This window comes from Phlebotomus papatasi, chromosome 1 (genome assembly GCF_024763615.1).
Source record: "Phlebotomus papatasi isolate M1 chromosome 1, Ppap_2.1, whole genome shotgun sequence".
Classification (NCBI taxonomy): Eukaryota; Metazoa; Arthropoda; class Insecta; order Diptera; family Psychodidae; genus Phlebotomus; species Phlebotomus papatasi.
Genome location: NC_077222.1, coordinates 90,196,031 through 90,213,298, shown reverse-complemented (window position 1 = coordinate 90,213,298; position 17,268 = coordinate 90,196,031). Strand labels below are relative to the sequence as shown.

Genomic DNA, 17,268 nt, shown 5'->3' with positions numbered 1-17,268 from the left:
TGCAGTGAATAACAAAAATAAAATGCTCGATTTAACGCTATGTAATTAATTATATCATTTGTAAAAGTCCTCGTTCCAAGAGTTTGTAATAAGAACATGAAAAGTACTTTTCACTAAATGCTTAATTAAGGACTTTCGACTAAGCACTTTCTAAGTAATTACCTTACCGGTTGTAAAAAAAAAATGTTTTATAACTGCTCATATTTTCTAGTGCTCGAACTGCACAGAGAGAGCAGTATTTATAATCCCTCGATTTATTCACCCCCCCCCCCCCCCCCCCCCCCCGGAGACCACTTTTCTCAACAAATCTTCGTGTTTCAGACGATTTCTGCTACATGACGTCACGCTGTTTGTTCGGCTGATCCGTATGTCCATCCGGCTGTCGCCTACTTTACAGGCCAAAGGGTAAGACATAGCGACTTAGGACCTACGGGGATCCATACACGAAAACACCGTTGAATGGTTCCTAAAGTCAAAGATTAAAAGGACTCTAAATAAGGTATTTCTCAATCGAATGGTACCATATTTGGGCTCGTTGGAAAGGTCTTTGAATTTCTTCTTAATTTTTAAAATCACTTGCCTCATTAGCATAAGTGAATCAAAGACACAAATCACACATTTAAATGTACATTAGAGACAATCTAATGTGTATTGCGGTAAAATTTTAATGAGCATGTGCGATAAAACTGAGTATCAACATTGTCTTTGGATCTAAAGACAATGGTATCAATAAATTTTACAAAAATGACAAAAAGAGTTTCGTGAAATTAAAAAGAAACACAAGAAAAAATTGTGAATCTAGATAAATTTTTAAAAAGTTGTGCGAAACCCTAAAAATTTAAATAAAATCCAGAAGATCCAAAAAAAGCTCACAAGGTCAGCGAAACCTGAAGAAAAAACCCTTATCAGTTTAATATTATATGAGTCACCTCTTGATTATTGATTTGGAAATAAAAAATAAAATTAGGATGACAACTTCTACTGTTAATTTAATAATAATGACCAACGCAAAATATATTTTGTTTATAAATATGTTTTCAAAATTTCCTATGAGAGTGAGCGAGATGACTAGATCTACATCTCATTCACTCTCATTGAAATTTCAAAAACATATTTACAAAACAAAAGTTATTGTGCGTTGGGCATAATACAAAAACAGTTTATTTTTTTTTATATCCCCACCCTTCCCTCTCTATACCCAGGTCGCAGGCCCTAGATCTATCATGATCGAAAACCTACACGGTGGAACAACTGTCACTAACTCACAATTACTTAAATAAAAATAAATAAATAACATAAATCTGTAATCTACACACTTTTAAGCACTCCTACTCCTGGGAGCCCTAGGAGTGATACTGCCAGGCAACTGATAAATTAATTTTATTAATGATTTTAATCATATTGTGATTTTGTATTTCTTATTTAACCCTTTAAGGACGATTGGGTCACCCGTGACCCATAGAAAAAATAATTTTTCCTGACTACCTGAAGTTATTTTTTTCTAATGTTTGTACATAATCACGAAGTAGAAAGATGTAGGAATCTAGGATATTTTTTGCAAATCTCCAGCTATTTGCTATATAAAAAATATTTGAGCTAAAAAATAACGAATTTTCAAATTTTTACGTTGGTGCTTGAATTTTAATATTTTTAATATTTCTAATTTTTTTTAAGCAAAAAGCTCTTGAAACTAGAAACTATAATGATTATACATAATATTTCTCAAGAAAGTAAAAATTATAGTTTATTGGTATTTTCAGGAAAGCTTAATAATTTTCATGGGTCATATATGACCCAATCGTCCTTAAAGGTAAAATACACTGAATTTATCTCTAAGTGGTTTTTCGAAGATTTGAGGTTAGACTGTTTCATGTTTTTGTTTATGTGTGCGCAAAATAGTTAATTATTCGTGTAATTTTGTGTGATATATCAATTAGCTGAGTTTTCCCAGTGCAATACTGACTGAAGAAGGTGATATTTTGATAATTTATAAGATACTTCTGCGTACATAACTTATATATAAGATACTTCTGCGTCATAACTTTTTACTCTTGAATATGACTTCAAAAATGGAAGAAAAATTTCATGATCAATGAACCCGAAATCATCCACGTATTGTGCCAGGAAGATAGTGATGATGCCGACAATATTGTCCTGAACGAAAGCGACATAATATATTTGGAACAAGACGTGGATGAAGTTGACTTTGAAGTCTTCATCGAGAACGTATCAACTCAGGAAGAACTCCCGGATCCACAGCAATGTGCAACTGTACGACTGAAATTCCCAGAGACAAGCAACATTGCACCTACCCTTTACCATCAAACATGTTTCGAAGAAAACTGAGGAGCACATGGTGCTATCAGAAAAGAGGATTATAAGACCAATTGTATTTGTGAGGCATGCGACATTTATCTCTGTGTTACCTTACCAGTATGCGAAATTTGTTTCGATGAATATCATAAAAATTAAAAATTAAGTAAAAATAATACATTTTGTCATAAAAATTATTGTTTTTGTGTACAAGTCTTCAAGAGTCTTTGAGATCAAAAATTGAATGAGATTTTTTAAAATTAATTTTTGATCGTTTTAATTTTTAAATATTCTAAATATTTTTTATTATTTCAAATATATTCAAGTTATTTATCTTTCAAAAATAACAGAGCAAACGAGCAAACTAGTTGTCTGGAAAATATTGGGCTTTTTTACCTTTAAGGACGATTGGCTCATATATGACCCATAGTTTTCCAGGACTCCTAGGGATGGGAAAATTTCTTTTTAACCGTAAATCTCTTATTTAGGCTAAAATATCGAGGGAAACTTGATTTCGTTGAATTTCGCTCAGCGGAAAGCTCCTCGTCCTTAAAGGGTTAAAACCCAAAATCACAAAGTTAAAACATTGCAAAATCAACCAATTTTACGATATATTTTCAAAATCCATCAGGTATAAGATTTTATTATTTTATTCGCTTATGCAAAAATGTGATCTGCATGGAGAGTCGTTCTGTGAATCCCATCACAGAGTCCTCAAAAGCCTATACAAAACCAAATCAACCGTTAAAGTCTGGGCAATAAGGCATGGATTGCAGTTCAGACTGAGGGAACCAAAAAAAAAGAACCTTGCAATTGGTCTCACAACACTTTTATCAAGTTAATGCCTCATGTTTTGTCTTTTTTCCTCTTCCACTGCCCATGACAAAAATAGCCGGAGCAAAAAGAAGTAAAACCAGCTATTGACGCTGTGACTCGGCATTTGAGGTTTTTTTGAGGGGAATCTTCTCGAGTACTTAGTGTCAGAAAGTAGCTCGGAGAATGATGAAGACAATAGTGGAGAGGACTTCTATGGTGTTTAATGTCTTCTGGACAATCATTATGGCTATTCCCAAGAGGCTACTTGCTCCAGTTAGGTAATACCAAAGAGTTTTTGGGCATTCTCATGAAGATTCTGTAAGTTTTACTTTAATTTCAATTGCAGAAAATACGTCCAAGGTGGTCAATTCCGGAAGGGGTTTGTCCAGTTGGAAGACAAAATTGTGGTGATCACTGGTGGAGAATCATCCCTGGAAATTGCAGTGGATCTGGCAAGGAGAGAAGCCAAAATAGTTCTGGGAGTGAAAGATCTCGCCAAAGGGGAAAAAATTATTGATGAGATAATTGACAGAACAGGGAATACCAATGTGACTGTCCAGGAACTAAATCTAGCATCTTTTGACTCAATTAAGAGTTTCGCGGAGCACTTCCGGGAGAATGAGAAGCATCTGGATATCCTCATAAATAGCTTTGAAGAAATAGATTCCGGACAGAATGAGGAAGGAATTGAAATGACAATGCTTCAGAATCACTATGGACACTTCCTTCTTACACTCTTGCTCCTTGATGTCCTCAGGAAGTCCTCTCCAAGCAGAATTGTCGTTAAATCCAGCAAATTGCATAGATTCTCAAAAAAGCTCCCCCAAGAGTCAACTGGGACATCATCCTGCAGTGGCTATTTCAGGAGTAAATTAGCAAATGTACTCTTCACTCGACATCTGGCCAGAAAACTCTCAGGCACCGGAGTCACTGTCAATTGCTACCACGAAGGCTTCACAGCTCAAAAAATCCTTCCAGAAAGTCTCACTAAGAAAATTGATAGCTCCATTTTGGAGTACTTCTTCAAGACACCCCGATCAGCAGCCCAGACTCCAATTCGTCTGGCAGTTGACCCTGACCTTGAGGGATTATCTGGGAAATTTTTCGCTGACTGTGAAGAGATGGAACCGTCTGAGGTGGCAAAAAATGCAACATTAGCTGAATGGTTGTGGAAACAAAGTTTCACTGTGACTGGGACTAAAGAAGAGGATTTCTTCTAACCAATTTTCTAATAAGAACAATTGACTGATTTTTCCTACCAAATGTGTAGAAATGGGATTGAAAGTTACCAACTTTCTGGGATTTTTCAATATTATAATGCTTTCAAATGTAATTTTTTTTTTGGGGATTTTGTTTTGATATTCAGGGAAGTTTTTCAAAGGGGATTGTTAATAAAATCAATTTTCAAAGAAAAGCAATGAATTTTATTTATTTTTTCAATTGACTAGGACAACTTTTTATTGGCGCCAAAGTTTCTTTCTTACTTTTTTGTGATTAGCTGACTTATTTACTTGTAGGAAGAATAACTACACTGATAAAAAAAAGAGGGTGCGATTAACTTTTTTTCCTCAGAACTTTAACACTTTTTAGGTGTAAAAATATATCAACATTTTTAATGTTAATTTTACTCCTTTTTAAGGGTAAAATTAACATAAAAAAGGGTAACTTTAACCCATAATACACCTAAAAAGCATATATACCGATTTCGTATCAATAATGCAGGGTAAAATTAACATTTCCGGAATGTTATTTTAACTTTTTCGGATTTCTCTCAGTGTTTATTGTTGTTTCTCTTGAAAAAACAAAACATTAGGAAGTAACAGAAATGTTTTTTGGCCTTTAGGGTAATTACTTATTATGTAAGAAGTCAAATTTTTTTAATGAAGTACTTAATGAAAGCTACTTATGATGTTCTTAATAATGCTGGCACAACATTCCATGAAGGAACAAAGCTTTCCCGTAAGGGAATTTCTACACTGAGAAAAAAGGGGGTGCGTTTAACTTTTTTTCCTTGTAACTTTAACACTTCTTAGGTGTAAAAATATGTCAACATTTTTTAATGTTAATTTTACTCCTTTTTAAGTGTAAAATTAACATGAAAAAGGGTATCTTTAACCCCTAATACACCTAAAAAGAGTAATATTTACACCGATTTTGGATCAATACTGCAGGGTAAAATTAACATTTTCGGGATGTTATTTTAACTTTTTCGGATTTCTCTCACTCAGTGTAAGGATAATCGTCTGCTTTAGAAGATCTATGTGATTCAGAGACGCCTGCAGATGATCCATTCTTCAGGATTGAGTTCGGCGTTTCGCCGTACTAGATGATCCTTGATAGAAGTTGTAGGAGAATTGCCAGATTCGAATTGGTCCTCAGGCAGGCGGTATTCCATTACAGTGGTCCCGGGATTATGCACATATCGGGATCGAAAAAACGCGCAGAATCGCAATTAACAACTTGTGTTTGCAAACGCAATATATTTTCGGCACCAATTAAAAAAATCTTATTTTTTTAAAAAAGCGTTAGATCTTTTTTTTAAATTTTTCTTTAGATTTTTCTTTAAAATGTCAAATTTTCTCTAACTCTAAAGCTGATATGTACCGAATTTCGCACAAGAACGAAGCTAAAATGGAAACATGATATTTCTTTAAAAAATATTTTAATTTTAAACCTTGTTCGAAAGCCTTTTAAACTTTTATTTAAATGTAGAAAATTTCTAAGCGACATCGGAATAGAGAAAATAGATGAAGCATCATCAGCCTTTAAATAGAATTAGAAATTTCTAATTTTGACCCTTTATATTAGGTGAGATTCTTAACAAAATCTCACCTACTATAATCCTAACAAAATTTCATGTCGTCCGATCGACCTCAAATTTGGCCAAAATGTGTTTCGCCACTTCCTGATTCCGAATATATATGTGGCTAAGTTACGTTCCCGGCCGGCCGCTCTTTGGAGCTTAATAGCTCCTAAACTAAAAAAGATATCGACTTGCGGTTTTCGGCAAAGGTTATATATCGGGTGAAAATTGCAACTTGGTGCATAGACCCCCCACCCCCCACCCCTCCTTCCGCCATTTTGAAGACCCCCCTTTTTTTGTTTTCTCAATAGCTCCGCCCGTATGGCATTCAGCGGACTCAAATTTTAGTATGTTATAGCTGGGCCTTAGAGCTTTCCATCAATACCAAACTTAAGGTCCCCCGACCCCCCTGACCCGAGCTATAAGGGTCCAAAAAAAATTTCTTAAAATGGCCATAACTCCGGTTCTAATTGTCAGAATTTAAAAAGTGAGGGCTTTTTGGAAAGCTCACGTGAAATGCCACTTCCCCTTCTAACATCGCAAGTTCATAAAACCACCGCTAGGGGCGCTTTTTTTAAAAAGAAAATTTTTAAATCTTAAAAGTTAAATAACTCAAAAATTCCATTGTGCATCGGGCTGAAAATTTAGTATGTTGTAGCCGTTGATTATACCTATCAAACAAAAAAAACCTTAAGTCGATCCATAACCCCTGACCCGAGCTATAAGGGGTCAAAGTTCGAACATTGACCGGCCTCTATCTCCGGTTCTAATTAACATAGCGACCTAAATTTTACCTTTTTGGTTTCGTCTCGATGAGCACTTTCAGATGGAAGTTCAAAAAGTCACCACAGGTGGCGCTGTGATAGCGTCAAAATTCATCGAAATTCAAAGTCACTTTTCTCAAAAACGGCATTGTGCAAGTTAATGAAATTTTAGTATGTTGTAGTCCAGTCTAGGACGTTTCCAAAATGGTGCGTATGCGCGCTGTGGTTAAAACAGAACCGGAGATATAAGGGGTCAAAGTTCACAAAATTCAAAAAATCATATCTCCGGTTCTATGTGACCGATTTTGATGGGTGAGGGCTTAAACGAAAGATCTCACCAAATGCTACAACTTTCTAGAATATTTGAACTTCGTGGGACCAACACCAGGGGCGCCACAGTCGAAAAACCAATTTCAATATCACATAACCTCAATTATCTCGACTGTCGCTAAACCGATTTTGATGATTACTTCGACATAATTGTAGAGCACATTTGTCTCTACATTTCGTCCATACATCATTTTCCGCTCAGACTACGCTATCACTCCGATTTTGCCGTTTAAGTGTGAAAAAATTGATTTTTCCCATAATAACGCTTTGAAATCACTCAGATGCCAATTTGACTGCCTCTACTCCAGCAAGACACTTAAAATATGGTTTTAAATGGAAAGTCCCACAAAATACAACAATTCTTTGATATAGTTGAAGTTCAACAAATGACTACTTGGGGCACTCTGGATGAAAAAACGAGTTAAGAAACAAAAAACCTCGCTTATCTTGGCTTCTGAGTAATCGATGAGATCATGTTCTATGGGAAAATTATAGAGAACATTCTGGTCTACATTTCATCCATATATCACTTTTCTATCAGTTCATCCAAATCCTTGATATTTTGGTTTAAATACAAAATTTGTATAATTTCACGAATTTGATTCAAGATAACTGAATGGCGTCTCCCAACTTCAGCTCCAAATCGAATTTGCATACACTCCGAGTTAGCTCACGTTAAGAATCTCACCTACATAAGCCGGTTAGGATTATCTGTCCCTTTTAAATTAAATCTCTAAGCTTTGTTTTTTTTTGAATTGAGACTGGGGCTACATTGGAAACGCTATTTTGTGCATATTTCGAAAGAAAGCTGGTCGTAGCCAGAATTTAATTTAGGTTCATATTTGTTTTGTATATAATCTAGAGATTATAATACGTATAAGCCCAACTTCCTTTAGAAATTTGCGAAAAATATCGTTTTCAACGTAGCTTAGCTTGAATGTAGCCCCGCCTTCCTCTAATTTGAGAATAATGAGTTATACTCTAGCTGCTCTAGCCTACATTAATGAAATGTAAACATATTCAAAAATTTTAGCTCAAAAATGAGAAACTTTTATATATTTCTTGATAATTTAAATTTCGCACACACTCTGGTTTCGAACATGTTATATTTTTCTCGTATTCCTTACGGGAATCTTCCGTATTCTTTCAGAAAATTTGTGACTTAAGACTAGCTATTAAAATATACTATCATAGACAGGTCAAATTTATTAAAGGAATATGGTGAAATATGAAATGTTCGAAATCAAAATGTGTGCTAAGCCTGAAAACCTTCTCCTAATTTTCAACTCTATTCTATAATTCTGTGTCTATTAATAATTTCCACTAATTTTTATGAAGAGGTATATCCGGCCGATTGAGATAATTACTCGTCGTGATCAAGTAAGGAACGTAGCCGTTATGAGCATCTAAGAGTTGAGGAGTTGCTTCTTCGGATTGAGAGATCACAACTTTGATGGAATGGTCATGTTCAGTATATGGATAAAGAAATATTTCTCAGAATACCCAGAATATGCAAGCCATTGTGAGGAGATCTCGATCTCGGGGCAGACCTAGTACAAGGTGGTTGAATTAAATTCAGGATCTTACCTTGTAATGGCTTGAGATGAAACCCAAACACTTTCCTAGCGGAGGATCGACAGGTGCGGACGCGGACTGCTAACCTGATAAGCTTATGGTAGCTTAGCTGATATTGTTTTTAGCTAACCTCGGAATCGATTTTTAGGGATAAAAAATTGTCGCAAGCAAACGATCAATGATCGAAATGGATAAATATAAAAGCCAGTGATAAGCCTAGATTAGCTTATAGAGGTGCGATTCCTTCATTGCAAATTTAGATTGTGGCAAACTCGAACGATGCAGTAGACTCTCACTCAATCGGCTCTTTATCAATCGGGCGACAAATTTTGTTGACAATTTTCACGTTTAATTATGAAGGTAATTTGCTCAAATTCGCTGTAGTTCTTCCTATTTTATCGTGATTCTTTATAATTGAGCGCTTTTTGTGGAATTTACAAAGATTTTGACGCCCAAATCTATCGATAAACCGGATGACATTTCGTCCCATATTCCCGATTAAGAGAGAGTCTACTGTATTCTCGAAACTCGAAACTTGAACGGAAAACTCTAAATATCCCGAGAAGTACTCGACGAATGTCTTAATTTTTTTTTTAAAAATTGGTCTAAATATTCTGGGCTACAACATAAACATAAAATTTTCAAAATCGCATGCTTAGATTTCGAGATAATCTACAAAACTTGATTTTTAACCGGTTTAGAACCGGTTTTTTTTTTTAAACTAATAGCATAGAAATCGTCGTACGCCCGAGTAGATATATTTAAAAAAAAAAAATATGAATATATCTTTTTCCAAACCAGAGATATTGCGTACTACGGCCGACCGGATTCGAAATTGCCGGCTTGTGATTTTCGGCATCAGGGATGTTCAAAACATATACCCTGTGAATTTCAACTCGATCTTAGCACTTTGAGAAAATCCGAGGATTACAGTAAGTGTGATTAGAAGGAATCACACCTAATAGAACTGTTCATTCAGCATTTGAACCTAATCGGAAGGTGTTTTATTCCTCTTCGGATCACAAGTTTTGAAATTGTCTTACAGTAGACTCTCGCTTATCCGTGGAGCGGGACCGAAATGTCACACGGATTTTGAGAGTGCATCAAATTGTTTGAAATCTAACGATTTTTTCGTTTACATTGCAAATTTATGGAGTGAATTCTGATCTGACTGAATCGACATTCTCTCTAAACATGCGTACTGTCCAAAAAAGTTACAATGAGAAAGAATTAACAGTAGATAGAGCACATTTGCTTTAACAAAAAAACCCAAAACGGGGAAAATATGTCAACAAAATTTTTAAAATTCAACTTTCTCACGGATTTTTTTTATGTCACCCGGAAAAAGAGTCCACGGATAAGCGAGAGTCTACTGTATTAAATAATTTGACCAAAAATAATTTATTGGAAGAAAAGTATTTATTTGTGACTTTTCTGACGTTTTTTTTTATAATTGCATGGATTATAGCACAGTCGTTCTATAAAATTTGTTTTATATCAATAATGATACAATGTAGGATGTTAATGTTAGTGTTATCGTAGTGTCACATAATATTGATATTAATATTAATATTTTCTGACTGTTATACTGTTCGTTTAAATTGATTTTTTTAATCACCACCTGAAAAGCATTTCAAACAATTTTCCAAGCGTGCCAACTGTGTTTCGGGCAGTTTTCGAGTACTTTACATGTCTGCCAACTTTGTACGTCAAAGTTTATACTTTTGGTATTTGCGAGTGAGAAGCAGGTTCACTCATTTGTTTTTTTTTTTTTGATATTATCGTTATTCAGAGAGTTTTAATATTAATCTTAGGGTGAGGAGGGGTTACTTTGAACTGTGGGACTAGATTGCTATACGACTTGTCCGCCTATTTCTAAATGAAACTGGTCCTTACAATTATTTTATTTAGATCCACAATTATTTTGCCTGTTCGAATTATGCCCTAGACACACTTACGACTTAAGCCGAGAGACGACTTAGTGGAAAATGATGGAAATGTAGTTCGACCATTATTTATATTATAATTACGCTAAGCCGTCTCTCGGCTAATCCTCAGGTCTGTCAAGGCCCTTACATCATATTGAAACCCAGTTTCCATTTATAATGTGCGACAAAATCGTATAACAATGTAGCCCCACAGTTTAAAGTAATCCCACCTCCTCCTATATGTGACATCACGGTCAAGGAAGATTTTACTAGAACAAATCATATCCCTATCTCTTCATTTTCCCTGTAACTTTCAAGGTTTTTAGAACCACTCAAGATTTCTGTTTTCTGGTATGCTTTCTGGTTGTCCTTGGAAGCCTTCCATCTGCTACAATTCTCTCCTGGAATTGGTAAATTTTTTATTTCGCTGAAATACTAAAATTTAAGAATCACTGAACAGGGACATTTCTAAGCGCTCGGCATGATTTTATGGAAGCCCACTTTGTGAACCTTCAGCCGGTACTTGCTGTTGAAGAGTCGTCCACAGAGGTCACATCCATGTTGCTTGTATTCCTTGTGGCGCCTCATATGACCCCTGAAGCTGGCTTTCGACTGCAGCCTCAATCCACAGATATCACACTGAAAGCAAAATGAAATTGGGTTAGAAAGATTTTTCTTTGGGAAATTTGAAGAAATCCTGAAATCCTCACGGGATAGGTTTTTCCTTCGATATGAACATCCATGTGGGCAATCCTCATACTGGGAGTTTTGTATTTCTTCCCACAGATTTTACACTGGAATGGTCGTTCATTTGTATGAGCTCTCATGTGAATGGTGAGATCTCCTCTGTAGCCAAAACCCTTGCCACAGACTTCGCAGATGAAGTTCTTATCATTGGCACATTTGAGATGGAATTGCAAGGCTTTCTTGTTGAAGAAGGATTTATCACAGTGGGAACATTTGAACTTCCTCTCTGCACACTTGAATCTTATGTGACTTCTGAGTTCGGTATAGTCCTCAAAGGTCTCCAGGCAGTATTCACACTTGTGCTCCTGTCTGGCTACATGCTTCTTCCGCATGTGGAAGCTGAGTCTGGCAAAAGTCCCATACTCCCAGCCGCATTCCCTAATAGGACACACAAATTTCTCTGAATGCTGGAAGACATGCATCTTGAGCTCTTCAATCTGTGGCAATTTCTGGGAGCAGATTCCGCAGGAATATTCACAATTCTCAAAGACTTCTTCCTGATTCCGAGGGAGGGTATGTGAATGGTCAGGAAAGTCTTCCCAATGCTTAGTAAGGTCTAGTTTTTTCAGGAAGACAGTATGACAGGAGTGGCAGGTGAAAAATGTGCAGTAAGTTGATACTAATCTTGTGGATTCGTGGTATTTTTCATGAGATTCCAGCTGAAGGTGATTCTGGAAGAATTTGCTACAGATTGAGCAAAAATATTCAGTAGATACTTGAATATCACCCTCAACACTCTCCTCTTCTACTTCTCCATTTTCAGGAGGATTCTCATTATTCCTATGGGAATCCTCTTTAGCTGATTCTTTCATAACAGCTTCTTCCCTAGCTAATCGCTCCTCCAGAGCTTCAAGACTACAAATAAGACTCCTCTCTGATTCCTGAGCTTTTATCTTAAACCCACGGAATTCAAGAATACTATTAATGCACATTTTACAGACGTTCTTTGGTAGTTTATCTTCCGGATGGATCTGAGATTAATACCCAGTTTTAGGATATCATTCGCTTCTTGGGAAGTTTAGGGGGAAAATCAGGAAGATACTTACGAATAAATTCAAGGTATGAGCGGCAAGGTCAGAAATCTTAACGCTCTCTCCTTCATCACTAACCTCCAGGACCAGAGTCGAGAAGACACTGACCAATTTGCTATCTATCCCTAGGCAAATCCGGCAGATAGTTTCCATATAGTCGTCCGGAAGGAAAATTACATTTCCCTGGGACTTGTTGTCCATCTTTTCGAGATGTTTTGTATTCAAATTCAATTCAATTCAATTCAATTCAGTTCAATTCAATCAATTTCAATTTTATAATTAAAAAACTAAATACTTTTGTAGTGCAAAATATGTAAACGAAGTAAACAAAGATTTTTAAGTGAAATGAGTGGAATTGACATATGGATCGGTTAAATAGGAGTGTATAACAGTTGAGTTATACACATGAAAACTTTTACCGACTTTACCGATAAATACGATTTTGAACTATAAACCTCTTACCAACGGCTGTTGACATAAAAACTCTTAAAATTGCTGCAACAAATATTTTTATTTCCCTGTTTCTTGTCCTCAGAGCACCTCGCAGAAAATTGTAAAAATTCGTGTAAAATCCTTTGTACAAAAATTCATTTAACCTTTTCGCTGGGGGAGAGCACCAGTCCCTTTGGCAGACCTCCTCACTCGCTCATAGATCTTCTGTGGTACAGCAAAGGGCTTACCCGGCATAGATTCTGGATATGGAAATGGGGGATCTGGACCTGGTCCTGGGGGACTATGTCTTCTCTGTCTTTGCAGGAGCGCATCAGGTTTCTGATATTTCTCTGGTGGTACTTGTGCATGCCTCTCAATTCGTGTCACTTCACTTGAAGGATCATAATCGTCTGCTAAGGTACTCACGTCGTCTTCCTGGCATCTCTGCGAAAGCCAACAAAATACATTAGTCAGCAAATCAGTAGCTTTTCATCCACAGAAAAAAAAACCACTCACTGCGCCTGGTAAGGCCAGAAATGCCACGAAAAGCAACACTAATGATAACAACACTTCACTCTTCATTGTCTCTGGGGACTGTTGTCTGGTTTGGTCATTTCTGAGCCTGTGAGCTCCCCTTATGTTCCCTTTTATAGTATTCTCTATTATCGATCTGACTGTCAATGGCGGAAAGAACAGCTAATTATTGCTTGGAAGTAACAAGGGATAATTGCATGAGATTCTTATCGCTTCCACTCATTAATTAGCCTACGAGACAAGAGTGTGAACAGATTACCGAGGGAGCTTTCTTGATGAGCTTAAAAAGAAAATCAGGGGCTATGAAAACTTCGTGAGGAACTATACAGAAATTTGAATATTGCAATTTGAAAATATTGTAGGCTATAATATGCAATTCATAAAGTAACCACATTTCAAGATACAATATCTTTCGAAAATGTAATTTAAGGGGAAATATAATTTGTATAATAATAGGAATTTCAATAGAAAATTAAGCAATTTTTAAGTATACCTTACCTATATAGTTCATTTTTCATTCATTCACAGCTGCGGTTTAAAAAATTTGAAGATTGGTTTCGAAAGCCAAAAAACAGAAATTTTTACTTCTAATTTCGTTCGAGTGGTGGATGACCGTGGTGTCACATATAAGATTAATATTAATATTAAGAAAAGCCGGAGAGAGAGGTATATAGTATTCAAAATTTCAAATGGAATATCATGTGTGTTAGAAAGAGTACACTCTAGTGGAATAATACCATGAGTAAGATATCACTGTTCGTATTAATTGTTTTTTGAATCGTATTAATTGCTGTCTGATTCGTATTACAGGCAATTCGAGCAATTTTCCATGCGTGCCAATTGTGATTCGGTCAGTTTTCGAGCGAAATACAAGAGAGAGGCAAGATAAAACACTTGCTATCTTTTTTTTTTGGCATTCTCGCAGTTCAGAAAGTATTGACCTTAATATTAATCTTGTGTCATGGTCATGAAACTTCTGTTTGAATTTCGAAGGGTTTCGAGTGTCGGTTTTCACTTTGTGTGAGGTACAATAAAGGAACGACTCTCAGAATATCCTTATTCACTATAATTACTCTGATCGTATTGTCACATATAAGATTAATACTTTCTAAACTGCAAGAATGGTATAAAAAAGATAGCTGGGTTTTTTTTAGTCTTGCCTGTCACTCGTACCCCGTCAAATCATTGCTCTACCTGCCGATTTTACTCGGAGGTTTTTTTGAATTTTAACGGTATATTCTAGTACATTCAGAGAAAATCTGCAGATTCTCGGCAGAATTTCTCCCTAGAAAATCTGCATAACCTCCATTACTTCACAAAAATATTGTTGATTTATGAAGAAACTGTAGAAGTTATAAAGAAAATTGTATGCTCTGCTTAACAAGCATTACCGAGTACACATTTTAGATAAGTAAAAAAACTGCGAGCAAAAATACTAATTTCTTAAAAATCACCAATCGAATGATACAAAAACACGAAATTTTGGTCGACACTCTGTTTAAAGTTTTCACTTCACTTTTCTCTACTTGTAACACGGCGTCGCAGAATTCTTTATTTTATATAAACACCGTGATATCACTAAGAATAACTCTATAGAATTTTGCAAACTTCAGTGAAAAATTTTTCCATCTCTTCTGACACATCTTGTCTGGAAAGTCTGGAATGTAGAAAAAATCTACAGAATATCTACAGAAATTCATCAGAGATTCGTCATAAATCTGCCGAAATATTCTGACGAATTTTGTCCCAAGCCCAAATAAAATTCGTAAGAATATCTACAGAATTTATCTGCAGATATTCTGTAGAGGTGTAGATTTTCTCTACAGAAATCTTAAAGATATCTGCAGATATTATTTGACGGGACGCGTACCTCCCCACAGCGTACAAAGTTGGCAGACATGAAATCCCTCGAAAACTGACCGAATCACAGTTGGCACCCATGGAAAATTGCTCGAATTGCTTTTAAGATGATTCAGAAAGTTCAAAAAAAAAATGCTAACAGTAATATCTGACTGATCATCATATTACTCTACTAGAGTGAATTATTTCCAACACAGGTATTTTTCCATTAAAAATTTGACTTATTATTGCCTCTCTTTTCGTCTTTTCTCTATCTTAATAATCATCACTTTCTTAAAGTAATTTTACAAATTTTTCCCACTTAGTGCGAAAATTTATTTAAAAATTTCGAAATTGATTTCGAATTAATCAAATATCAACGAAATCATAAACTACAGCTATGAAATTGGTAGTATTTTCCGTATTCCAAACAAAAAAAATGTTAACGATTTTCTCACAATTCTTTTCAAGAAATACACAAATTTATTCTTATCTATTTAACAAAAATTTCACAATTTAAATCACTTTTTATTAAGTTTCTTCAACCAGTGGTACAAAAGATTCAATATTCTCGTTCAGTAATATCCTTTCCGATTTAAGAGCTCTCTTTTTAGAGAGGTTTTTTGTGTACCGATTCGAAGGTATATCAAAGAGAAGAAAAAAACTAGGTGGAAGTTCGAACATTTAAACCGAAGAGTTTCGCAAAAGTGAGTAAATGAGGCCCAAAAGGAAAAAAAATGTTAAAACCAGTCAAAATAAAACACAGATAAATTTAAATTTATAATTTTGAAACAGACGACCCAATGAAATCCTTAGAAAAATTGCAAACTAAACTGGAAAGGAAATTAAATAAAATCAAGAAAAATAAATTTACGAATGACAATCGTGCCAGTGACTGATGAGAAACGAAAACATATAATGTTAATAAAATAATGAAAAATCGAAATATAAGAGATCAAAAAAGAAAAAGAAAAGGACATATTTCTTACATTTCCTTTTGGGAACTTAATAAGCCTTTTTGTTATAGCAAAGGAACTTTGAGTAGTTCTTTATTCTTCTCTAACAAGATAAAGTATTTTTCAAGCGTATAAAGTAGCTTCTAATTTGCTGAAAACACTGGGTGGAATTTTTATAATTTTATCAAATTGAATATTTTTTTCATATTCCAAAGGGTTTTATAAGTAATCAAGAGACACTGAAGAGTCCTTTTAATTCATCTTGCTTTATTTAAATACCCAAGTATATAAAATTGATTTGGGTTGAAATTGATTCTTGATTGAATTTATATGTTATCTAACAGAAACAATAGTGCTCAACTCCCTTGGTCTGTTTTCATTAAAAACTTTTGCTGCAATTTTACCCACATTCCAAGAATTTTAAGTGGAAGAGAAGCTTTTGAATTGAGATTACAAAAGAGATTCTTAAGCCATTCTAAGATTATTTGACTGGTTAATAATGGTCGAAGATATCATTGTAAATAGAATTTCAGTGCATTCTCTCTAACCCTACCTCAGGAATTTTTAATGTCTTTTCATAACCATTAATTTGACTTTCCGAAGATGAAAATTCAGGAGAAATCTGAAAGTTTAAAGAAGACCTTCATCGCTTTGAGCACGAGCTTTCTATTTAAACTTTTAATCTTTCGGACGAAGTGGGAGGATCTGAGGTAAAATGAGGCAAAAGAAAATTTAAATATTCTATATTTTCAAAATTGGAATGCACGTCTTTTTAAATTTTGCAGTTAAATTGCTAAGTTCTGCAGAAGAGGACTTAAAATGCTTAAAATACATAGCCATGGAGTGATCTATTGTTCAAAACCCGACTGAACGGGAGGAAATTTAAATTTCAACAATTAATCGATTTATCGATTAATTCAACTGTAGCTGACTAAAGATGTCAACCAGCATTGTTGCTAACTTCAGGTGATGTCAGTAGTGAAAAAATGCTTTCTAGAGTCTAAAATTGTCCGTCTGATGAGCGTCAGTGAAGTGGTTTAATCCAAAATTAAAATACTCAAGTTTCCAGAGCTTTCGACACTGTATCGTGTCTTCTTTAGTAGTTTTTAGTTAGTTTATTATCTTAGATTATTACACTCATCAGATTTGGAAAACAGTTGGGAGCAAGGTTGGGAGCTACTAATGAAAAAATGACAAGTT

The 17,268-nt window shown here is 35.1% G+C and overlaps 2 protein-coding genes across 4 annotated transcripts; one reads left to right on the top strand and one right to left on the bottom strand.

Moving 5' to 3' along the window:
- Window positions 1-3,222: 3,222 nt before the first annotated feature.
- On the top strand, window positions 3,223-4,543 carry LOC129809679 (retinol dehydrogenase 12-like). Its single transcript, XM_055859704.1, has 2 exons — window positions 3,223-3,407; window positions 3,476-4,543. The coding sequence occupies exons 1-2, from the start codon at window positions 3,313-3,315 to the stop codon at window positions 4,347-4,349; spliced, it is 969 nt and encodes a 322-aa protein (XP_055715679.1). The 5' UTR covers window positions 3,223-3,312; the 3' UTR covers window positions 4,350-4,543.
- A 5,458-nt stretch (window positions 4,544-10,001) lies between these two features.
- LOC129809667 (zinc finger protein OZF-like) lies at window positions 10,002-13,395 on the bottom strand. Of its 3 annotated transcripts, XM_055859691.1 has the most exons (5): window positions 13,256-13,395; window positions 12,323-13,183; window positions 11,240-12,247; window positions 11,031-11,168; window positions 10,002-10,981 (listed from the first exon to the last, which is right to left on the bottom strand). In XM_055859691.1, the coding sequence occupies exons 2-5, from the start codon at window positions 12,506-12,508 to the stop codon at window positions 10,979-10,981; spliced, it is 1,335 nt and encodes a 444-aa protein (XP_055715666.1). In that variant the 5' UTR covers window positions 12,509-13,183; window positions 13,256-13,395; the 3' UTR covers window positions 10,002-10,978. The 3 variants fall into 3 exon arrangements, with proteins under 3 accessions (XP_055715666.1, XP_055715665.1, XP_055715667.1); XM_055859690.1 differs by having other exon boundaries at window positions 10,002-11,168; XM_055859692.1 differs by lacking the exon at window positions 13,256-13,395 and having other exon boundaries at window positions 10,002-11,168; window positions 11,240-12,169; window positions 12,323-12,588.
- Between the last annotated feature and the right edge of the window lie 3,873 nt (window positions 13,396-17,268).